The following is a 26,301-nucleotide window of genomic DNA, read 5'->3' as shown; positions in this document are numbered from 1 at the left end:
ATCACCTGGTCAGAAGTAGTCCCTTTCCTCCTCTGAACTTCTTGATCTTTAGAAGCAAAATAGATTGCCTTGTAGTGAAGTGATGTGAGTAATTGATTGATTGTGCACACTTGGAGGTCAAAACCTTTTTAACTCTCACAGTGCCTTAATACTACAAGCTTAATAAACACTGGTTAAGTATGTGTTTGTACGGCGGAGTGGGCAGTCGCCAAACAATAGCAAATTGAAGATGATTAAAGCTTAAGGCTAAAAGAACGGTGGTAGGAAAAGTCCGTTTAAAAAGTAACATGTGGGAGGTATCTCGTACTTTGAGGAAAGAAAAAGAAAACTGGAGTTTATTGGACAATTTCCCAATTCCAGGTTCACCTAACTTGGGATCCATCCACCTAAGGCTTCCACCATTCTAGATGTGGTTGTGCACTTTGAAAGTAGCTTCTGAATTCATTTTATTGATTCCTGATGAAATATTCTTAATACTTAACATAGTAATAGTTTTTGTCTTATTACATGAAGAAGATACTACTGGCCTTCCAATGGATGTAACGTGTGTAGTTATTCTTCTCATTGGCAAAGTTAGATTTTCCTAGATGCAGCCAAACACGTGCTCTGACAGCAAGGGGGCCAAACATCTTGGCTGGGATGAAAATCTTATAAAACACAACCACCACCAGACAGGTAAAGAGAAAAGAGATGAGCTTGGATGGAGCAGAATGTGTTTAGACAAAAGACACAATCTGGTGAAGAGAACACTGGGTAATCCTTAAAACATTTTCAAATAAAGTTGCTAAATTTCAATCTGGAAACAAAATCAAGCTGATACAGCTACTCTACAGAGTGACTTAAATTCAATAATCCATTTCACTGATGACAGCTTTACTGAGAGTAAAGAAAAATATGACTTCATTTTCTTACAACAAAAGGAGGGGACTGAAAATTCTCTCCCCCTCCCGCTTACAGAGGCACATGTATGCAAGCACACACTTTGCAGCTTAAAGCATATACTAGGGTGAAGTCAAGGGCTCAAAGTCATCCTACTCCAAACTGATGAGTCAACACTGAAAGATTACCATATCTGGTATAAAGAGCTTAATCCATTTAATGTTTGACCAAAACAATTTAAATATAAGGACATTCTACATATTTATAAAATGCTTCAAGTTTATAAAATTTTCTAATATAATGAGCCCTGGAAGACCACATACTCCACCCCCTTTGTTTCGTAAATTTTAAGACCTAAAGACTGATTTGTAGGAAGCTTACAGTACTAGCTTACAAATTATTCTCAACTCTTCACAGGTATCTTTTTTTTTTTTTTTTTTTTTTTTTGCGAGAGAGAGAGAGAGAGAGAGAGAGAGAGAGAGAGAATGAGAGACAGAGAGCATGAGAGGGAGGAGGGTCAGAGGGAGAAGCAGACTCCCCGCTGAGCAGGGAGCCCGACGTGGGACTCGATCCCGGGACTCCGGGATCATGACCTGAGCCGAAGGCAGTTGCTTAACCAACTGAGCCACCCAGGTGCCCCAGGTAAGTATCATTTTTAAAGTAACAAGCTAACAAACGATTAGGTAACAAAAGGGGAAAATATTCAAAGGTTTTCACATGTAAATTTTTTTTATAGAAGTTTATTTTTAGTAATCTCTACCCCCAATGTGGGGCTCGAACTCATGGCCTGGAGATCAAGAGTCACATGCTCTTCCGAGTAAGTTAGCCAAGCCCCCGAGATTTTTTTTTTTTTTAATTAAAGTTGTTTTAAAACTGAGCGTATGATCATGCTGCTCTTTCCACTAGTAACAATTAATTCTCATTTATAAAAATGTCAGTTTAGGACATTTAGATTATGATAAACACTTCCTCTCAAAGTAAAAATAATTTGGTTTTAGATTTCACTTAAACAGAACAGCAAAGAATATTTACTCTAAAAGTCTCCCTCCCCCCCCTTTTTTTTTGTTAAAACTCTTTCTTCCCCTCCCCACGCTTTCTCCTCTTTTGTGCTTAAGTTCTCAAATGCATAAGATGGAGGAACAATACCACAATGCAACTGCAGGCTTCCTGCCTACTAGCCAGTCATTATTCTTGACTCAAGAACTTTCAAAACACTGCTTGGGTTGCTTTGAAATTCCCTCTTTCAGATTTTCCCCCCTTCATGGAACATCTATTTAAAAGAATGACTTCAAAAATGTCTTGCTACACCCAATCACAACTCTCTGAGATGTAAATGCCTTAAATTCGCCGAACACCAATCTGAAAGTACAGGGCAGGGAAAAAAAACTATTTCTGGCCAAGCATAATAGTATTTTTCTCATACATATATTAATCCTGTTTCTGAAAAATTCCGTATTTATGACTACAATACTACCATCACTTTTTTTTAAACACCATATAGATCTCTGTCTCGAACTACACTGGATCAATGGAAAAGGGCTACCTTAATTATTGCTGACAAAGTAAAGTTCACACCAAAATGAAGTATATTCATTTATTTTTAAAAAGTTACCAAGGGCAGGGGCGCCTGGGTGGTTCAGATGGTTAAAGCGTCTGCCTTCTGCTCAGGTCATGATCCCAGGGTCCTGGGATCGAGCCCCGCACCGGGCTCCAACCCCGCACTAAGGCTCCCTGCTCAGCGGGGAGCCTCCTTCTCCCCCTCCCTCTGCTTCTCCCCCTGCTCGTGTTCTCTCTCTCTATCTCTGTGTCTTGAATGAATAAATTAAAAAAATATTTAAAAAAAAAAGTTACCAAGGGCAGAAAAAATTACCAGCAGCAGTCACCTGGAAACCTGGGGAATTTCCCATTTCCTATGACCACACTTTGATGGTGGCAGTCGTACTTATAAGTTTATGTGGTTTTTGAGATAAACCAATGGTGCTACTCTAGACTGAGACATGGGGCGTAGGGAGGGGGGATAAATTATATACCCAGTTAAACATGTGTTCTTTCCTTTTTTAAAAGGCAAAAGCATTAAAAATGAATGTCAAACACATTGGTTCATGAGTAACAACTTGTCAAACTGTTACAATAAATAAAAATTTTTCCAACACCTCTAACAAAAACAAAGACAAATCTATTTCAAACAATATTCAAAAACGCTCAATCCCAGTACAACAAAATAATTTAGCTAGGCCCCTGGAGTTTGTTATAATGAGATTTAACCTGTACACTCAACATTCAATTAACCATGAGGCTTATCCTAATTGAGGATTATGCTGACTTCTGCAGTCTTTTCCCATCTATCCATCTACCACTCCTACTCAGCTGCTATAGCCACCAGAAGCAAAGCCCCAGGGAGCAGTAGATTATCCATTACTATGTGGTACTCATGCCAATATTCCCTTTTCATCTTTACATGGATGAGGAAGAGTTAAATTTAGTAATCTAATCAGCCTAGTTTCCAAAAAGTGAAACTTCAGAACCCTCACTCATAACCTCTAACCAAAGAAATTAAACATTTCAGAAGAATACCTTCATAGGTGACCAGCAGACAAGAAAAGTTACACTCAAAAAAAAGACTAGTCCATTTGCTCTTAAAATATTCTTTGAAATGGGTAAAGCCCGTTTGCCAGATAGATCAGACTTCTTTCCTTTGCCTCTAGGCCACAAAATTTACTACAGTTAAATAAACCTTTATTACTACCCCCCTGTAAATTGACCCAGGCAGGCTGGCAGAATCTACCAAACTGAGTTAATGCTGACAAAGTTGGGAACTGGCAGTATGTAGTCTAAGATTATCCAGTCTGTGGCTAAATCAGCCTCCTAGACAGCACAGGTCTTCCTTTCAACTCCTGCTGTGTATCTTCTGGCCATTTTCCTGTTCATTTAACAACTCTCCACCAGAAGGTAGGAAAGGGAAAGGCGATTAAATTCAAGTCAATTCCATCATTTGTTAGGAGCTGAAAATAAGGTTAGACTCTGGATAAACTGCACCCTTAACCCAAAACAATCTCCCAGAAACCCTATCAGAAATCCAATGGGCTAAATGAATTTACCCAGCAAACACTAACAAAATGAAGGAATAAGCCTCATTACAATAGAGCCCCTCCTCCACTTTAACGGAGAAATGTTCATTTTGTAATCCCCTCCCCCACCCCCAAAAAGCACTCAATAAAACAGAAGAAAATGCCTACGTTTTACTGCAGTACTCAATCTCAATGCTATCCGTGAGGATCTAAACATACAGTCACCTATTTCTTTAATCTGTTGAACTATGAGAAAGAAGAAAAGTTAATATACATTTCCAGTACTAATCTTCTGCTCTCAGAGCTTTAACCACTCAATAATGGAAAAAAAAAAAAAAAAAGAATATTCTACACTACAGAATATATAGTAAGTTCAAACCAAACTGGGACAGGTACTCTCTGGTTTAACCTGTGAGAAACTCGTCAACATGATCAACAATTCGTTTTTCTAGTCCTAGGTAGCATCAGATTTAACAACTGCATTAAATTGTGGTTGCTTTCCAGTGTAGACAGCCACTGGAGGCTATACTCATTCTAAACTTGCAACAAATCTAGTTTTCAAAAGTAGTCTACATCCTCAGGCCAAGGCCTGACATTATATAGTCTAAAAAAATGCAAAAGAAACCCTAAAGCCATTTATTTTAACACCAATTTGGCACAGAACAATAGTAGTTTGTTTTTTTATCTTACCCTACTGTCCAAACTAAAATATTTTTAAATTATTCTTTTAAAAAACTTCTCAAAAACACAGTAGTCTTTAAAAGAAACTATTCGAGGGGCACCTGGATGGCTCAGTTAAGTGTCTGCCTTCAGCTCAGTTTATGATCTCAGGGTCCTGGGATCAAGCCCCACATCGGGCTCTCCGAAATAGGGAGCCTGCTTCTCCATCTGCCTGCCCCTCTGCCTGCTGTTCTCTCTCGCACGCTGTCAAATAAATAAAATCTTCAAAAAAAATAAAAAATATTCTAGAATCATACAGTTAATACACAAAAGACTAAATAAAAACAATTTAAAAAAAAAAAACTTCTCTTTATTATGTCCCTGACACGGTAAGGAAGTTTATTTCAAAAGACCAGTCAAGAAGGCTTTAGTAAGTGACCATTTCAAAAACTATTTTTTATTTCGCATCGCCTAGAAAAAGGATCCAGGGTCCAACAGTACACAGACTCCTTACTGAATGAATTCTAATTTATTTGTTGGGGGGGGAGGATTTATTGAAATAATTCTTAAATAGGGATAAGAATATATCCCCGATATAAGAAATCTTTTTTTAATTTTTTTTTAAAGATTTATTTATTTATTTATTTATTTGAGAGAGAGAGAATGAGAGACAGAGAGCATGAGAGGGAGGAGGGTCAGAGGGAGAAGCAGACTCCCCGCTGAGCAGGGAGCCCGACGTGGGACTCGATCCCGGGACTCCAGGATCACGACCTGAGCCGAAGGCAGTCGCTTAACCAACTAAGCCACCCAGGCACCCTTTTTTTTTAATTTTTTAAAGATTTTATTTATTTATTTGACAGAGAGGGAGAGAGCACAAGCAGGGGGAGCGGCAGCCAGAGGAAGAGGGAGAAGCAGATTCCCCGCTGAGCAGGAAGCGTGATGCGGGGCTCGATCTCAGGACCCTGGGATCATGACCTGAGCCAAAAGCAGACATTTAATCGACTGAGCCACCCAGGTGCCCCAAGAAGTAACTCTTGGGGGGGTGGGTGCACAGTATACTGAATTTCAAAATATAGTGAAATGATTTAATATAATTCCTAATAGCCTAAACTCTAGTATCATTGAATTTTTTTAATGAATTGTTAGTGTTGGTAAATTTCAAACCACCATTCTAAAACTTACAAAAATACAAAATCTGTTAATTATGCTGAGGCTGTTTTGCATTTTCAAAGCCTCTGTAGGTAAGGAATATTTTATGGTAAAAATATTTCATACAACTCCTCTAGAAACATTACAGCTTCCCATTTATTCCACAATCCTCATGTCCAAAATGTAGTTCTATATGCTAGAAGCTGGCATATACCTTTTTTTAATACTGATTGGACAATTAAGTCACTTCTATCAATACAGAAAATACCACTATAATTTAGGATCACAGGCAACCTAGATTACTGCTCATTTAAATGCAGAACCTGAAGCAACCTCCAGTGACAGGAGCCATAGTGTTCAATATCATTTTACATGTTACAAACAGAGGCTTCATCTTACATACAAACAATGAACCCTGGCAGCATTCTTCATCCTAAAGCCCCATAGATTGTTACTTCTTTAAGGGTGTTAGTACACAAGGCAACATAAGCAGTAAGTTCAGAAGCCCTTTCTTAATAGCTATCAACATCTGTTCAAGACAGTGAAAAGAAAACAATATTCCCTCCACATTTTCCCTTTCTCCTGTTCATTTTATTTTCCTGCTTTGGCACCCAACAAGGATATGTTTCAAGTAAAAATCTTAAAATAATTATTCCAAAGACCAAAGATACTCTAGAAACCAGTAAAAGTCACTGCCTCCAAGGAGCCCAAATTGGAGGGTTTAGAGGAGAGACTCATTTTTCAATGTTTGTGTACCTTTCCAGTTGGGTATTATATCTGGTATAACCTAAATAGAGCAGTAATTTAAATTTTTTTCAAGAACATTTCATGAACTTCCAGATTTCCGTTTAACAGTTTATGCGGCATTCACAAGACCTATGTTTGGGGGTTTTTTGTTGTTGTTTTCTTTGGGGGGGGGGGGTTGGTTTTTTCCGTCATCCTCTATACAACCTGCTGCAACACATACTGAAGCTTTCTTGCAGCCAGGGACCAGTTAGGTGGATCCGAGGCCAGGCATTTAAATCAAGGAGATGCAGCAATCTCACTCAATACTACTACCGCTCACTCATCTCATTCAAATCCATTTAAACCCACTGCAGCAAGACAGCTGGTACTCGCCTTCCTGTTTCTTTACGGTACAGGCTTAATAACAAAAACAGGTTGGCTTTGAAGCGCTGCTCAAAAACTGCAAAAAAGGAAGTCTTCACATTCGGGAGGGGAAAAAAGAAGTTTCGACTTCGGGAGAATTTCATACCTTTCATGTCATTCCATTTAGGAATCCCGAACTCCTCCTGCTTAGTGAGATTCTGAAACGATGCTTTCTCCCTCTCACAACTGCTCTTTTGGTTAACTTTTCCACCCTAAGCGCCCTCAAACTAGAAGCAACTAAGCCTTCCAACGACTCATGGTTTTTTGGTTTTGGGGTGTTTGTTTTTTTAAAGCATGTGCAAGACAATTTAAATCATTATAAATTGAATCAATGTATGTAAGATCAGAGATAGGGACGGGAAAAATAGTACTAATAAAGACAGCCAAACCCCAAATTCGATCCGCCAACTTCCCACTTGCCATTTCCCAACCTTCACACCAGAGGTAGCAAAATGCCTTTTCACTGAGAAAACTGCGGAGAACCTACCCGTGCCCAAAATGAAATTCCGCAGATAATTCGTGTTAAAATATTAAAAACGCCCAAGTGAAGGAGGAAACACAGCAACAAAATGCAGCCCGATTCTGAGTGCGACGGGGAGGCTGGTGTGGGGGTCAGTGGGGTCTGTGCGGTTTCCCCCGCCCCCTAATTCTTCAGAATAACTGCGAAGGAGCCGAGGCAGCGGGAGGAGGGGGGCGCGGGGAGCGTTAAAGCAGCCCTAAGGGCTGGGAGAAGGTAAAACTTTAGGGACAGGAAGGAAAAGCGGGCCCCCGCGGTCCCCCCAAACTCGTCGGGGTGACCCCTCCGCGCGGGGGCCTCCTTGCACCCCCAAGGCGGCTGCCGCCCCACCTCGACTCCCCTTCCTCCGGCTGCGGGCCGCCCCGGACTGCGGAGAAGCAGCGCGGCCCCGACACCCCGAAACTATCTCAGCGCGCCCCCCTCTCGGCGCGCCCCTCAGTGCCTCCGCGGAGCCGCAGCCTCCGGCTCGCGGCAGCCCCGGGACTCGCCCTTTCCCTCCGCCTCGCACTCCACCCCCTCGCCCGCCGCCGCTCCTCCTTTATCTCCACTCACCGCCCGCCGCCATTTTCCTCGCAGCTCAGCTTTAAATCGGAAACTCGCCGCTCAGCCCGCAGCCGCCACCACTGCCGCCACCACCGACTCAGCCGCCGCGGCCGCCGCCGTCGCTGTGGAGGGGCTGAGGCGGCAGCGCCTGGAGCCGCGGCGCGGGGGCCTCCGGGATATGTAGTCCCGAGGCCACGCCCAGCACTACCGGTCCCAGGGGGCCTTGCGCGGCCTGGGCGCTAGGTGCCCCCGCTCCGCCCAGCTCCCGCGGCTCGAGGGCGTGGCGGTGTGGACCCTCTGGCCGCTCTCCCTCGATCGCTGCCTGGGAGCTGCGGCAGGGTCCGGAGGACTAGAATGCTGCTCTGGCCCTGCCCTTAATCTTGTCACACTTGCCTTCGTCCAGTAATATCTAACATTTACGGAGCGTTTATTGTGTGCCAAGCACTGATCCTCAAAACAAGCAGCCTTTTGGGATCGCTGTTACCCTCATTTTTCAGATGAGCAAACTGAGGCCCAAGGTCAGAAGCCACCGGGTTGTGCATTAGATGCTAAAGCCACTGGGCGAAAGGTTGTTTGGCAACAGTATATTCTCTATATATTCAGTCCCTAAGTATCATCCCACGGAGTAACTTGCTTTGCAGTGGACAGAACTGGCAGACACCACCTTAACCGGGAGATCTAATCACCAACACTATCGCTTAGCGTCACCAATAATGGATCTGATATTATGTGTCTCCTGATATGATGCAATGGGGATGGCATTATGCCTCCTCTGTAGAATCCTTGCCCAAATAATAGCTACCCTGAACCCAACTATAGAGGAACAATCAGACAAATCCAGAATGTGGGACAAAGGCTGCAAAACACCTTTCCTGAGCTCTTAAAAATACCAAAGCGGGAAAGAGGTGAGAACTAAACGCATTAGGTGAGCCTCGATTGGATCAAGGTTTTCTCCTTAATGTAAAAAGCACTTCGGGAGGGAAATTTTAATATGGACTATACATTAGATAATACTGTTGAATCAGTATTAAGTGTGTTGAGTGTGACTAGAAACAAAATCACCGCTTTATGCTACACCACAGCCATTTCCCACCGGGACTGGCAGTAGCTTCCTCACTGTTCTCCCAGCTTCCTTCCCTTCCAGCCTTTCAACCTGGAGTCCCTTCTCAACATAGCAGTCGGAGAGATCCTGGTAGAAACCAAGTCACTTTATGTCTGTCATCCAAATTCTTTGCAGTAACCTGTAAAGCCCCATACAACCTGTCTTTCCCCTCTCAGTCATCTCTCAGTTCTTGTCCAACTCACTGCTATATTCCAGGTCCACTGGACTCCTTGGGGCCCCTTCAACATGCCTAGCACACACTGGCCTCAGAGACCTTGCATTTGCTACTTCTATCTAGTTCACTTTTTCCCCTGGAAAGTTTACTTTTTTTTTTTTTTTAACTCACCACCCTGTTCAAGACGTGAGCTGAGATCAAGAGTCGGACGCTTAACCTTAACTGACTGAGCCACCCAGGTGCCCCTAAAGTTGAAATCACTCCTTCCCTCATCTCCCCCATGGTCATTGTCCAAATGTCACGTCTTCAGTGAGGCCTTCCCTGATTTCTCTATTTTATAAAGATTTCTTTTTAAAGATTTTATTTATTTATTTGACAGAGAGAGAGACAGCAAGAGAGGGAACCAAACAGGGAGAGGGAGAAGCAGGCTTCCCGCCGAGCAGGGATCCTGATGCGGGGCTTGATCCCAGGACCCTGGGATCATGACCTGAGCCAGAGGCAGACGCTTAACAATTGAGCCACCCAGGCGCCCCTATTTTATAAAGATTTATTTATTTATTTGGGAAAGCGAGACAAAGAGCACGGATACACACGAGCACAGGGGAAGTGGCAGAGGAGAGAATCTTCAAGCAGACTTCCCACCAAGCGCTGAGCCCCACACGGGGCTTGATCCCAGGACCCATGAGATCATGACCTGAGCCTCAACCAAGAGTCAGATGCCCAACCGACTGAGAAACCCAGGTGCCCTGATTTCTCTATTTTAAATTCCTGACCACTGCAGTCCCAGCTTTCTCTATCCCTTTTCCCTGTTTCATTTCTCTTCATAGCACTTTTTATCATTGGAAACACCATATATTTTTGTTTACTTATGGCATTTAATACCTCTTTTCCTCACTAGATTGAAAACTCTGTGAAGGTAGGACTTCTATCTCTTTCATTCTCTGATGTATTCTCAATACCCATTACATAGTTTAGCAATAGTACTCGCTCAGACTGTATATGTTACTTGGGTCCAATCCCTCATCAGACAACAGATAATAAATACTATGTTAGATGTTGAGAACCCAGAGATGAATGCTAAGACCCGCATGAACTTTCTCTTGAACAATTGCAGCTGTCCTGCCACTCTCCTTGCTTCTCCCTTTAGTGATCCCATAAACCACTCCCCACACAGTAGCCAGGGGGATCTTTAAAAAATCATATACTAAATTATGTCACCTGAACATGTTCCAGTGACATCCTATTGCATTTGGGATAAAACGCAGGCCCTAATTGACTTGGTCTCTGCTTCCCTCTCTGACCTCAGGTTAATGTATCTTTTCTCATTTCTTTTTTTTTCTTTTTTTTTTTAAAGATTTTATTTATTTATTTGAGAGACAGAGAATGAGAGACAGAGAGCATGAGAGGGAGGAGGGTCAGAGGGAGAAGCAGACTTCCTGCGGAGCAGAGAGCCCGATGTGGGACTCGATCCCAGGACTCCAGGATCATGACCTGAGCCGAAGGCAGTCGCTTAACCGACTGAGCCACCCAGGGGCCCTCTTTTCTCATTTCTTACCCCATGCCACATACTAACATTCTTGATGTTTCCTGAACTTTCCAAGCATGCCTCAGGGCCTTTCACTTGCTGTTCCCTTTGCTGTCTGGAATTTTCATTCCTCCTAGCTTGCTCCCTATTGTCATTCAGATCTCTGCTCCTTATTGTCATTGGGGTGGGTCTTCCAAACCCTAAGTTCCAAGAGGGCAGGAAGTTTGTTCAGTTCACTGCAGTGTCTCTAGCACCTAGATTAGTGTCTGGCCTACAGTAGGTATTTAAATATTTGTGAAAGAAAATAAATAAATAAATAAATAAATATTTGTGAAAGAGGGCGCCTGGATGGCTCATTCAGTTAAGCCTCTCTTGGTTTTGGCTCAGGTCATGACCTCAGGGTCCTGGGATGCAGCCCCGAGCTGGCTCTGTGCTCAGTGGGGAGTCTGCTGGAGATTCTCTCTCCCTCTCCCTCTGGCCATCCCCCACTCACAGATGTGCTCGCGCTCTCTCTCTCTCAAATAAATAAATAAATATTAAAAAATAAAAATAAAAAAATAAGTATTTGTAAAAGAAAGGGGGAAAAGAAGAAAGGAAAGAGGGCGCCTGGGTGGCTCAGTTGGTTAAGCAACTGCCTTCGGCTCAGGTCATGATCCTGGAGTCCCTGGATCGAGTCCCGCATCGGGCTCCCTGCTCGGCGGGGAGCCTGCTTCTCCCTCTGACCCTCCCCCCTCTAATGTACTCTCTCTCATTCTCACTCTCTCAAATAAATAAATAAATCTTAAAAAATAAAAAAAGAAGAAGAAGAAAGGAAAGAAGGTAAAAAGGAAATCAATCTATCAATTCTATTAACATATACGTATGTTCAGCTCTCTGGTCTCAGACCTAGTTTGTGGCGAAATGACTAAACACAGCAAGAAGGTCGGAGTTGTATGTAAATACGGGACCGTTATGGTGCCTCCCACAGGAAAATGGTGAAGAAGATTGAAATGAGCCAGCATGAAAGTACACTTGCTCCTTCTGTGGCAAAACCAAGATGAAAAGAGAAGCTGTGGGGATCTGGCGTTGTGGTTCCTGCCTGAAAACCGTCGCTGGTGCTCCCGGACCTATAGCACTGCTTCTGCCATCAAGGTAAAGGCAGCCATCGGAAGTCTGAAGGACTCAAGAGACCAGTAGAAGCTCCACCATTTGAGACATTGCTAGCCTATAATAAATGGGTTAATTTATGTAACCAAAATATGTACATATATAAAAATACATATGTTCACACAAAGTGGCACTGATATTAACAATTAAAAAAATAGGGCGCCTGGGTGGCTCAGTTGGTTGGGTGACTGCCTTTGGCTCAGGTCATGATCCTGGAGTCCCTGGATCAAGTCCCGCATCGGGCTCCCTGCTCGGCAGGGAGCCTGCTTCTCCCTCTGGCCCTCCCCCCTCTCATGTGCTCTCTGGCTCTCTCATTCTCTCTGTCTCAAATAAATAAATAAAATCTTAAAAAAAAAAAAAATAACAATTAAAAAAATATATGTTCAGGGGCGCCTGGGTGACTCAGTCGTTAAGCATCTGCCTTCAGCTCAGGTCATAATCCCAGGGTCCTGGGATCGAGCCCCACATCGGGCTCCCTGCTCCACGGGAAGCCTGCTTCTTCCTCTCCCACTCCCCCTGCTTGTGTTCCTTCTCTGTCAAATAAATAAAATCTTTTAAAAAACAAAAAGTATGTTCAAAAATAGGGAGGCAGACCATAAGAGATGCTGACCTTTAGTAAACAAACTGAGGGTGGCTGGAGGGGAGGTGGATGAGGGGGATGGGGTAACTGGGGGATGGGCATTAAGGAGGGCATTAACAGATGAACACTGGGTGTTATATGCAACTGATGAATCATTGAATTCTACCACCAAAACTAATCATACAGAATATGTCAACTACACTGAATTTCAATAGAGAATTAAAAAAAAATAAAAAACAAAAAAATTTTTAAATATGTACAAGTTGTTTGAGAACCCAAGAATAGAGCTTTTAACTCAAGGGGTATCGGAAAAGGCTTCCAGGAGGAAGCAACTTCTGCGCTGACTTTGGCAGGGTTTTGATGGCAGCTGTTCCTAATCCCGTACTGAGCGACATCTGGGAAACACTCTTCTAGACTTAAAATCTAAGCCACATGAGTGACACGCTGTAGTAAAGAGTTTGTGAAGATGCCTGCTATCATTCCTTCCTGTTTGCACAAGCTACTCCTCCATCAAGAGGTAGACTTTATTTCCTCTTCCTTGAATTGGGGTGGCTCTAGGACTGTTGGATGAATGGAAACGGTGGACATTATATGGTAGGACTTTCAGGTCGTACCTTATGATGATTGGCAGCTTCCGCTTCCTTCCTCCTAGAACCACCATGTTATGGGAACCCCAAGCCACATGGAAAAAAAGTGAGGCAGTCCAATCGACAGCCCCAGCTAAGATCCCAGCTAGTAGTAACTGCCAGCCATATGAGTCAGCCTTTTTGCACGTTCCAGTCCCTGGGGGCTCAGGGAAGACAGCTCCCACCAACAACAGAAGAACCACCCACTGAGCCAAATCAACCTACAATGTCATGAGAGATAATGAAATGGTTGGGCTTTAAACCACTGAATTTTGCAGTGATTTGTTGCTCAGCAATTGATAATCGAAACACTCTGCATATGTGGACTTTTGATGACCTGTGGCAAGAACCTTCAGTAGGCAGGAAGAGTAGTCTCAAATCCTGAAACTACCCCAATAAAATTGGCTTGGCCTAGGGACACAGAAGCATAAACACTGTGAGGATGAGATCAGAAGGTCACCTAGCTAAAGCCCTCCAAAAATGAAGAGATTCCTCCTACAACCTTTCTGATTTCACAGAGCCTCTGCTTCCATGCTCCCAGGATGGGTGCTCATTTCCTCAAGGGCAGCTGTGCTGGTCAGGGCTCTTGGGCTGCAAGCAACAACAATAGACTCTGGGACGGAGTGAAATGATAGGCAGGAACTCACAGAATCAAAGGGAAGACTAGAGGATCAGGCCAGAAATGTCAGAAACCAGGGGAAAAGAAGATCCTGAATATCTTTTCTGGAATCAGCAGTAAATCTAGAGATCAGTCTTTTTTTTTTTTTTCTATATTCTCATCACCCTATTCCAAGATTCAAATTCAAAAGAGGAATTTGTCCAGGGGTGCCTGGCTGGCTCAGTTGGTGGAGCATGTGACTCTTGTACTCGGGGTTGTGAGTTTGAGCCCCACCTTGGGTGAAGAGATTACTTAAAAATCTTAAAAAAAAAAAAAAAGGAATTTGTTCAATTGGTCTAGCTTGTGTCACATGTTGGATATGCAAGTAACAGGCTACTAGACCAGTAATCATACTAACTAGCCTACCTACAATTTACTCTCAAATAATTCAAGGGGGGAAAAATACACACACACACACACACACATGGAGAGAGAAAGTGCATGTGAGCAAATGTGGCAAAATTTTACCAGTTAGTAGATTTAGGGGCGCCTGGGTGGCTCAGTCAGTTAAGCATCTACCTTCGACTCAGGTCATGATCGCAGGGTCCTGGGATCCAGCCCTGCGTCGTGTGGAGCCCCTTGTGGAGCCCAGCATATGGCTCCCTGCTTATCGGGGAATCTGCTTCTTCCTCTCTTTCTGCCCCTCCCCCTGCCGATTGTGCTCTCTCACGTGCTCTCTTTCTCAGATAAATAAATAAAATCTTTAAAAAATATATTTGAAAATAATTAGTAAATCTACATTCAGGGTATGCAGGTGTTTATTGTATTAGTGAAATTTTTCTGTAGACTTGAAATTTTTCAAAATAAAAAAGTTTGGGGGGAGAAACTTCTAGCAGAAAAAAAGATAATCCTAGCCAGCACTCATAGAAACCTTAGACTTACCAGACACAAGTCAAAGTCCATTGCATATATTAATTCATTTAATCCTTGTGCTAACCCTAAGCAGTGGGTCTTTTAGTATCTCCATTTTACACATGAATAAATGGAGGCATTGAACAAATTAGTAACTTGCCCAAGGGTATAAACTCCTAAGTGCTGGAGTCAGGAGGATATAAACCCAGACTCACAAGCTCAAGATCTTAACTATTATGCTTTATTGCCTCTCCATAGATGCATAAACAATAAAAACATTTAATTGTCCCATATAATATGTCTAGAGGTAGACAGTTCCAGAGTGTGTTCATCAAGAACCAGGATGAGAGGGCACCTGGGTGGATCAGTCTGTTGAGCATCTGCCTTCAGCTCGGGTCATGATCTCAGAGTCTTGGGATAAGCCCCGCATGGGGCTCTGTGCTCAGCGAGGAGTCTCCTTCTCTCTCTACTTCTGCCACTCCCCTGCTCATGCTTGCTCGTGCTCTCTCCCCCTCTCGCTCTCTCTCTCTCAAATAAATGAATAAAATCCTTACAAAAAAAAAAAAGAGCCAGGATGTTACAATCTTTCTGTTCCACCATTTTCAGCATATTGGCTTTCTGTCCTTAGTTTATTGCCTCATGGACACAAGATGGCTGCCACAGCTGAAGAATCACATCAATTCACATGCCAGTTCAAATTCAGGAAGCAGAAAAGTGATTAGGTGTCAAGAGAGATGCCATATCTCTCCACTTTTCTTTCAGACTAAAACTCTTTCCCAAAAGTTTCTGGCTCCCCCTCACTGCCCCCTGCCCCCACAGCAAATGTCCCCTTACATCTCATTATACTGGAGATATGGGCCCCATGGGGACCCCTGGCTGCAAGGGGATCTGGGAATCCAAGCATTTACTATTTCAACCATGCACTTTGAGGGGATGAGTGAATGTTTCTCAGTTGTTTGGTGTAGCCCAGAGCTTCTGCTTTTGTCCCTGCCCCCCTCACGGTCCCCTGCATTCTTCCTTCTTTTATTGTGTGACAGTATAGCCTAGTGGTTAAGAGTGTGGGCTTTGGCACCCACTGCCTGACTTGCTCAGCTGGTTCTGCTACTTATAAACCTGTGTGATAATGACTGGTTGCTTGAACTTTCTGTGCCTCCATTTCCTAAAATGGGAAATAAAATAACTCCTATTTCATATAAGGATTAAATAAAACAATACAGTGAAAACCCTAAAAACAGTATCGAGCACAAAGTACACCTTCAATAAATGTTAATAATGATAGCGTATGGCAGGTCCAAACTCAGGGCTTGCAGGAATTAATACCCAAAGGTTAGTAACAATTTCCTCCTCCCCCCCGCCCCTCCCTGCCCATTTTGCCTCTTTATACTTACTACAGTCTGAAATTGCCCTGCAAGTGAAAATAGACTGCTTGTGTGGATATCTAAGCCCTGCATCTGCCTAAAACTCTGTTTTGAAATATGCAATCTGAAAATGAGCTGGCCCGGGACCAGGCTCCACCTCAAGGCTATGTGTACTCTGAACCTCTCCACTCCTGGCTGGGACACACAGCTGAGGGGGAGTCAGACAGACAGGCAGAAGAGACTTAAGACCAACGAACGCTTTATTTGTTGTTTTGCTTAAAAGGGGAAAACACCTCTGTGAAGAATCACATTTAAGGCAAATTTTTGGTGAGTAAAGAGCAGCCTGAGCTTTCTGACCCGGAGTAACCTGGTTCACACCTCTTGCTTTAAACCTGGATCAGGGGTTGGTGACCTGTGATTTTTGTTCCAGAGGTGTCGCATGAACCAGTTGAAATTGGCACCTGGACTGGCTACAGTAGGCTTGCCCGTCCCCACTACCGGCAAATGACTCCACACAGGTGGAAGAATCTTAAGCCCGGCTCACTTTTTGCTTTTTTTTTTTTTTCTTTCTGAGACTTATTAAATGTGTTTGCTTTGGGAAAAATTAGTTTGCTACCAAATGCTTAAAAAGTACCCATTGTGGGAGCGCTAAAGGTAAAAAAAAAAAAAAAAAAAAGGCATCAGCAAGTTTGAGGTGAAATTGGAACTTCCATACACTGCTGGCAGGACTATAAATGGTGCAGCCACTTTGGATAACAGTTTGGCAGTTCATCAAAATGTGAAACATAGAGTTGCCCTATGATCCAGCAATTCCACTCCTAGGTATATTCCCAAAAGAATTTAATACGTAAGTCCACGTGGGCGTCTGGATGGCTCAGTCAGTTAAGCATCTGACTCTTGGTTTCAGCTCAGGTCATGATCTCAGGGTCATGAGATCGAACCCCACATCGGGCTCCCGGCTCAGCACAGAATCTGCTTGAGATTCTCTCTCCCTCTCCCTCTCCCTCTGCCCCTCCCGCTTGTGCTCTCACTCTCTCTTTCTAAGATAAATAAATCTTTAAAAATAATAATAAATAAAAATAAAACAGGGCGCCTGGGTGGCTCAGTCATTAAGCATCTGCCTTTGGCTCAGGTCATGATCCCAGGGGCCTGGGATCAAGCCCCACGTTGGGCTCTCTGCTCAGCGGGAAGCCTGCTTCTCCTCCTCCCACTCTCCCTGCTTGTGTTCCCTCTCTCGCTGTCTCTCTCTTCAAATAAATAAATAAAATCTTTAAAAAAAAAACCAAAAACATAAGTCCACTCCAAAACCTGTACAGAAATGTTCGTAGCATTTATTCATAATAGTCAAAAAATGGAAACAACGCCAATGACCATCAACTGATGAATGGTTCAACAAAAATGGTTCAACAAAAATACCCGCTCAATGGACTGTCATCAGGCAACAAAAAGGAGTGAAGTACTGATTCATCCTATAACATAGGTGAACCTTGAAAACATCATGCTAAGTGAAAGAAGCCAGACATATATCACACGATTCCATTTATATGAAATGTACAGAATTGGCAGATCTAAAGAAACAAAAAGTAGGTTAGTGATTGCTAGGGACTGGAGAATGGGGGCATGGGGGATGGTGGCGAAGGAGGGGTGCAGCATTTCTTTCTGGGGGGATGAAATATTCTGAAATTAAATAGCGGTAATGATGGCGTGACACTATGGATATGCTAAAAAAAAAAAACACTGCGGCATACCCTTTAAAAGGGTGAATTTTATGGCATGTGAATCATATCTCAATAAAGCTCTTTTTTAAGCGTCCATTGTGGTTAATGCAGTTGTGAAATTAGTAATTTTCACATTTTTAGAGATATGAAAAGAAAACATTTTTAAATAATGGTAGGGGCGCCTGGGTGGCTCAGTCCGTTTAGCAGCAGCTTTCGGCTCGGGTCATGATCCTGGGGTCTTGGGATCAAGCCCCACATCCGGCTCCCTGCTCGGCGGAGAGCCTGTTTCTCCCTCTCCATCTGCCTGCCACTCTGCCTACTTGTGCTCTCTCTCTGTCTCTCTCTCTGTCGAATAAATAAATAAAATCTTTAATAAATAAATAAATAAATAATGGTAGAAAATCCGAAGGTATAAAGTGGTATAGAGTAAAAAGAAAGCTTCTCCCTACTCCTGTTCACCAGTCGTCCTCTTTCCAAGGATTACCACCATCACCATCTCCTTTTTTTTCTTTTTTAAATATTTTTAATATTTTATTTAATATTTTAATATTTTATTTTTAAGTAATCTCTACACCCAACATGGGGCTCGAACTCACGACCCTGAGATCAAGAGCCAGCCAGGTACCCTGACCATCACCATGTCCTTCCAGGGATAGTCTACACCTACACAAACTTATAGATGTGTTGCTTCTTATATAAACAAGAGCATACTGTCCACAATGTTTTGCCCCTTATCACTTAGTAATGTATCATGAAAATTTATTGGCAAGGACCTTATCATAAAGTACATAGAGAGCTGTCATGCTTTTTTTTATAAGTATGTGGATGTTATTAGTAGACATTCAGTTTGTTTCCTTTCTTTTACTATTACAATGAATTTCCTTGTACCTCTCTCTTAAAAGCAACATTTTAACAGGTACTAGTAATCATAAAATATAAAGAAGTAGAGATCTTATTAATGAAGCCTTTTTTTTTCTTGAGAGAGGAAGGGGATGAGAGGAGCAGAGGGAGGGAGAGAATCTTTTTTTTTTAAGATTTTATTTATTTACTTGACTGAGAGCATGCACAAGCAGGGGGAGTGGCAGGCAGAGGAAGAGGGAGAAGCAGACTCCCCACTGAGCAGGGAGCCTGACATGGGGCTCAATTCCAGGACCCTGGGATCATGACCCCAGCCGAAGGAAGACGCTTAACCTACTGAGCCACCCGGGCACTGCTTTAATGAAATCTTTCTAAATGAACTTCATGATGTCAAACTTAGGACCCTCCCAGCACTAGCAGAGGAATGGGACCAGAGGGGGCCATGAGAGGAGACAGAGATGTTCTCTAGCAATGGTCATGTTTTGGATCAAGGCAGCTCAAAGTTCTGAAATGGAAGAATCACCGAAGTTGGAGCTTTTTTTTTTTTTTTTAAAGATTTTACTTTTTTATTTGACAGAGAGAGACACAATGAAAGAGGGAACACAAGCAGGGGGAGTGAGAGACGGAGAAGCAGGCTTCCCACCGAGCAGGAAGCCCGATGCGGGGCTCGATCCCAGGACCCCAGGATCATGACCTAAGCTGAAGGCAGACGCCTAACGACTGAGCCACCCAGGCGCTCCTGGAGCTTTTGTTTCAGATGGGAAAAGACATCTTTGAAGATGGCCACATCAAGTGTCTCCAATAGGCAGTACTGGAGTTGGCTTCAGGAGACGATATGTTTTCCAGATAGTGAATCAAAACCCATTTGTGGGTTTGGAAATCAACATCATGGGATTTGCCCACTATTTTAAAACACGGTGATGGAATTTTATGAAATATCAGAGTGGATCTCCCATAATACGCGTTGTTTCTTAAAATTTTTATCTCAAGTATATTTAGAAGTGTGAATACTGAATCACAGTGTGAAATATATTCGTCACTGTGATTCACAGTCAAATGCTTAAAGGCAGTGAGCAAGGAGGGCGACTTTTTGGCCCATACATTCTCTTTCATAACCCCAAGCCTTTTTGCCAGAATTAGTATATAAAACTGAAAACCAAATCCCCCACTCCCTGCCCATTCCCCGCCCAGCCAAGGATAAATTCAAGTGACAAGTGGGTAGGCGATGGTCTGGGAGATGGTGGCCTTGAGGAACCAGACTCAATCCCACCCCTTCCCCTCCAGAGAAGGATAAATTTGAGGACACGCCGGCAAAATCTTCCCACCTTGGCTTTGGGGCTATTTTTACATTTTCCCTCTCACTGTCCCTCCTCTTTTTGCTTTCTTTTTAAATTCCACAAACAAGGGGCACCTGGGTGGCGCTCAGTCAGTTAAGCGTCAGACACTTGATTTCAGCTCAGGTCGTGATCTCAGGGTGGTGAGATCCAGCCCCGAATCAGGGTCCACGCTGGGCGTGGACCTGCTTAAGACTTTTTCTCTCGGGGCGCCTGGGTGGCTCAGTTGGTTAAGTGACTGCCTTCGGCTCAGGTCATGATCCCGGAGTCCCGGGATCGAGTCCCACATCGGGCTCCCTGCTCAGCAGGGAGTCTGCTTCTCCCTCTGACCCTCCTCCCTCTCATGTGCTCTCTCTCATTCTCTCTCTCTCTCAAATAAATAAATAAAATCTTTAAAAAAAAAAGACTTTTTCTTTCTCCCTCTGCCCCTCCCCCACCCCTCTCTCTGTCAAAAAAACAAATAAAAGTACATGAATAAATTAATTAAATTAATTCCACAAACAAGATGCCAGGTAAAATCCCTTGACCACACAACTACTCTCCCAGAGCCAACCGCCATTACCAGTTTCGTAGGTGTTAATTTAAGAGATGCGTTTACAAATGAACACACATATAGAGAGAGAGATACATTTTTTTTCTTTTTTAAGATTTTATTTATTTATTTATTTAAGAGAGAGAGTGAGAGAGAGCACATGAGAGGGGGGAGGGCCAGAGGGAGAAGCAGACTCCCTGCCGAGCAGGGAGCCCGATGCGGGACTCGATCCCGGGACTCCAGGATCATGACCTGAGCCGAAGGCAGTCGCTTAACCGACTGAGCCACCCAGGCGCCCCGAGAGAGAGATACATTTTTGTAACACAAATGATGGTACACTATATGCTCTACTTTGCCCTTAACTTTTTTCACTTTTGGTGGGTATCTGGAAGGTCTTTTCACACTGGAACACACTGAGCAGCTTCATTATGTTTTACTGGCTGCCCGGCATCCCATCATATGGAATCTCAAAAGCTTTTAAAGGTTGGCTGACCCCAGTCTTGGAATTGCAGTTTCCTTCTTTTTTTTTTTTTTTTTTTTTTGATGAAGTTAGGTTTTAAAGTGATGACAGTGAGCTTATTTAAAGGATAAACCTTCTTCTAATTATTTAGTGATTATAGAGTAGGAACATCGGAGGAATGGATGTGTTGGGGCATGAAAACGATTATCTATGCCAGGGGTGAATGTATAAGCCAAGAGAAGAGTCTAGCTTAAAAAAAAAGAATTTTTTTTTTAAACCACCCTCTGGCTATTATCAATCAACTGGATTGCAGAGTCTGTTAAGGATAGTCATTATAAAAAAAAAAAAAAGGCTAAGCCACTATGCATCAATTATGATGACTGCCCCACCCACGGGTCCCTTCTAAAGGAAGGGCAGAAGTCACTGTCTTTGGTACCTACCATTAACTGGTCACTTCTGCTCACGCCACTGCTGACTGGCTCACAATTGGGCATCAGCTCCAAGAGCAGCCAATGCATGGGCTGACTAGTGGTTTTTGAGGTGGCTGGGCGCAAAAATATTGGGCCAAACAGGAAATAGGTTGATTTGTCAGATTTCCATTCAGTGTGAATTTGAATTAGAAACTATAGAAGTGGGGGCACCTGGGTGGCTCAGTCATCAAGTATCTTCCTTCAGCTCAGGTCTCAGGTCATGATCCCAGGGTCCTGGGATGGAGCCCTGCATCGGGCTCTCTGTTCAGCGGGAGGCCTGCTTCTCCCTCTCCCACTCCCCCTGCTTCTGTTCCCTCTCTCACTGTGTCTCTCTCTGTCAAATAAATAAATAAAATCTTAAAAAAAAAAAAAGACTATAGAGGGGGCGCCTGGCTGGCTCAGTCGGAAGAGGGTGTGACTTTTGATATTGGGGCTTGTGAGTTTGAGCCCCTCATTGGATGTAGAGATTACATAAATAAATAAATACACTTAAAAACAAAAACTATGGAGTGAATCAGCTAGTTAATAAAAGGATTTGCAACTGAAGGGCTAAAGAGCAGAGAGAATGGACTAGGGTGGGACCTGAAGAATAGAAACTGAATATTCAGAGCTAGGAGGCAGAAAGAAGATACTGAAAAAGAAAAACGGGGTGCCTGGGTGGCTCAGTCAGTTAAGCGACTGCCTTCGGCTCAGGTCATGATCCTGGAGTCCCGGGATCGAGTCCCGCATCGGGCTCCCTGCTCGGCGGGGAGTCTGCTTCTCCCTCTGACCCTAACCCCTCTCATGTGCTCTCTCTCTCTCTCAAATAAAAAAAAGAAATAAAGAAAAAAGAAAAAAGAAAAAAAAAAAAGAAGAAAAGCGAAGGTAGTTCCTCCCCAGCAATAGAGCAGGCTCAGAGAACCTGACCCGCCCCACACAAAAACATCTGACAATTCTGGGTAAAAGATAACAAACACTCTTTCAAGAGAAAAACTGAGTTCACAAGAAAGTGAGGGAAATCCCCACATGCCAAAAAACAAAAATGGAACTGAAAACCAAACCAGTTAAGGGCACACTGATACTGCGAGAGCCAGAAGAGGGAGGCGTTGAGGGTCTTGGGTTGAAATGCAAATGAGAGCACAGTAAGTGAGGTCCTGGGCTCTTAGGGTCCCCAAGTACAGCCTCCAGAAACAGTCCTCCTTGAGCCAGGACTCAGCAGACAAGTCGAGACGCGATTAGACCCCCAGCAGATAGGATGTGAGGATAGGAACCCTGGAAGAGATGGGATATAATAGAGTGGCCTATAAAGACAGAAAAAAGGAACCAAAATATGAGAAAAGGACAACATATTTCATGTATATAAAGATAAACGAGTTTGACCAAGAACCAAGCAGCATAGAGAGTGAGAAGCTGGTAGGTGCCAGGGAGGGAAACAAGACGCCCCATCGAGACCCAGAGATAGAGAAAGTAATTGAACTTGGTGAAGGGCAGAGCGCTAACTTCGCTAGAGGCATGGTGGAAGCCTGTGACCATGTGGCCAAGACCAGCCGAACTCGGAGTGCCTGGGAGGCCTTCATTCACTCACCTTCTGACCTGAGTGCTTATTAAGTGCTGTTTTTATTTCCCGTGGCAGCTATGACAAATTGCCACCGAGTGGCTTAAAGCCACACAAATTTATTATCTCACAGTTGGGGATGTCAGAAGTCTGGAGTGGGTCTTATGGGGCTAAAATAGAAGACTGCATTCCTTCTGGAGGCTCTAGGGAGAATCTGTCTCCTTGTTTTTCCAGCTTCTAGAGGCTGCCCACATTCCTTGGCTCAAGGCCCCCCTCTATCTTCAAAGCCAGGAGTCCCATCAGTCCTACCCCTGCTTCAGTTGTCACATCTTCTCTCTGACACTCCAGCTTCCCTCTTATAAGGACCCCTTATGGTTACATCAGGCCCACTCAGATAATTCCAGATAACCTCTCCATCTCAAAATCCTTAACTTAATCACATTGCCAAAGTCCCCTTTACCGTGTGAAGTAACACGCATGCACTTATTTTAAAATGGGAAATAGCAGGGTGAAGACAGACCAGCTCCCATAAAGCTTGAGTTCTGGGTTGGGGGTGGTGGTGGAGAGACAGGGAAGAGGGATGGATAATCCCAAAGCAAACACAAAAGTAAGCAAAATCATTACAGAAAATGACCAAGGCTAGGAAAGAAATAACTACAGGGTGACAAAACAGAGGTTGGGGGCTGGTGAGGCTACCTTAGGATGTCAGGTCAGGCTCCTGAAAGGAAATGACATTTGAGGTGATGCAGGAATGGTGACAAGACAGGAGCCTTCAAAATATCTGAGGGAAGGGAACTACAGGCAGAGGGCACAAAGGTGGGGGTTCACCTGGGGCATCCCGGGAGCAGCAGGATGGCAGCATGACCAAATGGGTAACAAGAGATGATCCTGAGTCTGTTCCTTCTATGAGGTTTCTTTAATCCGCTCTTGCTGGCTTTCTGTAAGGATCATGGAGGGGAAAAAAGATTATGCCACAGGCAAGATTCCAGTGAATTTTTTTTTTTTTTTTTTTTACAGTATATGGGACTTTATTAAATAAGATACAGATTCAGGGCAAATGAGAAGTGAAGTACAGAGGCAAACTACTATCAGCAAATGATCTGAGCCAAAACAGCTCACAGTAAACATGAAGAGAATGCAGTAGGACTCCATGTGAATACAGATGATGCTAAATGGGAAAGCAAGAGAAAAGGGAGCACAAGGAGGAAAGAAAAAGACATAACAATTTGTGAGCCGTCTCAAGCACCAAGAAAATTTCATTCTACTGTTGGGCAGAGGCTGGGAACAATGAGTGCAGTCTTGTGCGGCCACGTGCACCAGTTAATAACTGAAGCACTGGCTCCAGGGAACCAGATCATGACAATCAGAAGAGACACAAGTCTAACAGAACCCGATGGTTAGGTCAGCAGCCTCCAGCAAGCTAGGACATGAATTTCCTGCAAGCTGTCTCCAGCTACAGAACCGTGCATATACTTAACTCATTTAATAGTAAGTGAAGAGACACAGTTAAGTACACAAAAGCAAACCATTTACCACCTACTACGTAACTTACTTTTTATTGAAAGTATCTTGCATTCGTGATGGATGCTTTCTAGGTTTTGCCAGGCATTTTAACGTTAAAGGTTAAATTATTTTTTACATGCAAATAGTGTGAAGTTTCCCCCACATGGGATCCATGATTTTAAGAAGATGACATAACCACATGGGTTATTTGTCTTTTTTTTTTTTTTTTAAGATTTTATTTATTTGACAGAGAGAGACAGCGAGAGAGGGAACACAAGCAAGGGGAGTGGGAAAGGGAGAAGCAGGCCTCCTGCGGAGCAGGGAGCTCGATGCGGAGCTCGATCCCAGGACCCTGGGATCATGACCTGAGCCAAAGGCAGACACTTAACGACTGAGCCACCGGGCACCCTGGGTTATTTGTCTTTTTTAATCGAAAAGCTAACAGACTGGCTAGTTATATTCCCCCCAAAACCACAAACTGAGTAGTAACTGAGTCTCTAACCAACATAGTCAAAGCTGAGGATTAAAAATGCAAAAACAAGTCCTTAGATCCAATTAAGGGAGCCCTACTACATACAGGCTAATCAATACCAGTGGTACTCCTTGACTCCAGGAAGCTGGAAGACATCCTAATAACCCCACTCAAAACATTGACCTCAGGTAGCCTTTTTCCAGTTTCCAACTCATGAATAAAGAGAATATGTTGTTAATTCTATTTCAGAAAACTTTTTTCAACTTGTTTTATTTACAATGCCAACTTTTAAAAGGTCATTAAACTAAAGTTAACTAGACAATAAACTAGGCAGAAATCGCTTTACAAAGAGAGTTTCAGAAAGCCCAAAATGCCACCTTCTACAGAGAACCCACAGTTCAGGTTTATTTAGAGCAAAGAAAAAAGAAATTTTTGATCATACTAGAAGAAACACAGCCATACATTTGGAATCTGTACTCAAACTACACATGCAAGGAGGACAATATTCTGCTTAAACAACTGATTTACTGCTGCCATTTGTCTACTGTTTGTCTAATATTAACAATTATAAACAGAGCCGTGCAACCAGTATTCGGAACAATCCTTACAGTGTTACAGTGTCAGGCATAACATTTCACTTCTCTTCACACCATTGGCTCTCTTTGCGTACCTAGGCTTCCTCTTCTTCAGTAAAGTCATTTTTGATATTGAAGGTCTTGCGGGTCTCCTCAAGAGTTTTCCCCTTGATCATATTGGCAATAGTCTTGCATGTAACATCAAGCAAACCTTTGATGTCTAAGTAGTTCGCAGCCAGAATAAGTTCAAAAAGTGTTCCTTGGTCAACTTTCAGGAATTCTTGGTCCCAAACAGGGGTATCATCTGTCCGCTTTTCTTTGTTTTCATCATCCTTGGGAGGAGGGAGATCATCCTTGTGGTGGGTGCACCACTGAATGACCTTTTTTAATATTGCTGCGATAACATATGGTAGAGGAACTGGGTCATCATCTCCTTCATCATCCATTCCCAAATCTTCCAACATGGTCTTGATAGTCACAGACTGGCAATTTCAACATCAACCTCAAAAATCTCTCCATCGGAACTCTGCAACTTAATTGAAGGCATGGTGCTCGGTCTCAGGCCGACTGCGGGCTGTAGGCTGACAAGAACAGAGCGGTCTCACGTACGAGAAGAGAAAGGCGGAGAACAAGGCCACTTCCAGTGAATCTTTTTACCAGAAGCCCACCCTTTCCTGAAGTAGATCCATCTATTGCAACCAAAAGTTCTAAACCAATATAGGACGCAAAATAGTGTAAGATACCATGCAAAATGGAGCAGGTCCTTTGGAAAACAATCTAGCTCCTAAAAAGGTTAAACCTAGAGTTACCACATAACTCAGCAACTCCACTCCTAGGTAGATACCCAAAGGAACTGAA

General features: G+C 43.3%; 1 protein-coding gene and 1 pseudogene across 9 annotated transcripts in view; both read right to left on the bottom strand.

Annotated features, from left to right (window-relative positions):
* The window catches only part of NCOA3 (nuclear receptor coactivator 3), a 131,344-nt gene extending 123,212 nt beyond the window's left edge, over nucleotides 1-8,132 (bottom strand). For 7 of the 9 annotated variants that reach the window (XM_064573321.1, XM_045885905.3, XM_045885904.3 and 4 more), the window contains exon 1: nucleotides 7,975-8,132. Coding sequence is in view for 1 of the 9 variants with exons in the window: in XM_064573322.1 (XP_064429392.1) it covers nucleotides 7,975-7,987 (13 nt within the window). In the remaining 8 variants the exon portion in view is untranslated. The remainder of the gene's footprint in view (nucleotides 1-7,974) is intronic. The other 2 variants (XM_064573322.1, XM_045885907.3) reach the window with 2 other exon arrangements.
* A 17,109-nt stretch (nucleotides 8,133-25,241) lies between these two features.
* Nucleotides 25,242-26,076, bottom strand: LOC123850637 (S-phase kinase-associated protein 1-like; annotated as a pseudogene).
* Nucleotides 26,077-26,301: the final 225 nt, after the last annotated feature.

The sequence above is a fragment of the Mirounga angustirostris genome, unplaced genomic scaffold (assembly GCF_029215605.1).
Source record: "Mirounga angustirostris isolate CCGP_5_RB_7025 unplaced genomic scaffold, mMirAng1.0.hap1 SCAF_10, whole genome shotgun sequence".
In the NCBI taxonomy this organism is placed as follows: Eukaryota; Metazoa; Chordata; class Mammalia; order Carnivora; family Phocidae; genus Mirounga; species Mirounga angustirostris.
This window is presented reverse-complemented; position numbering and strand designations above follow the sequence as displayed.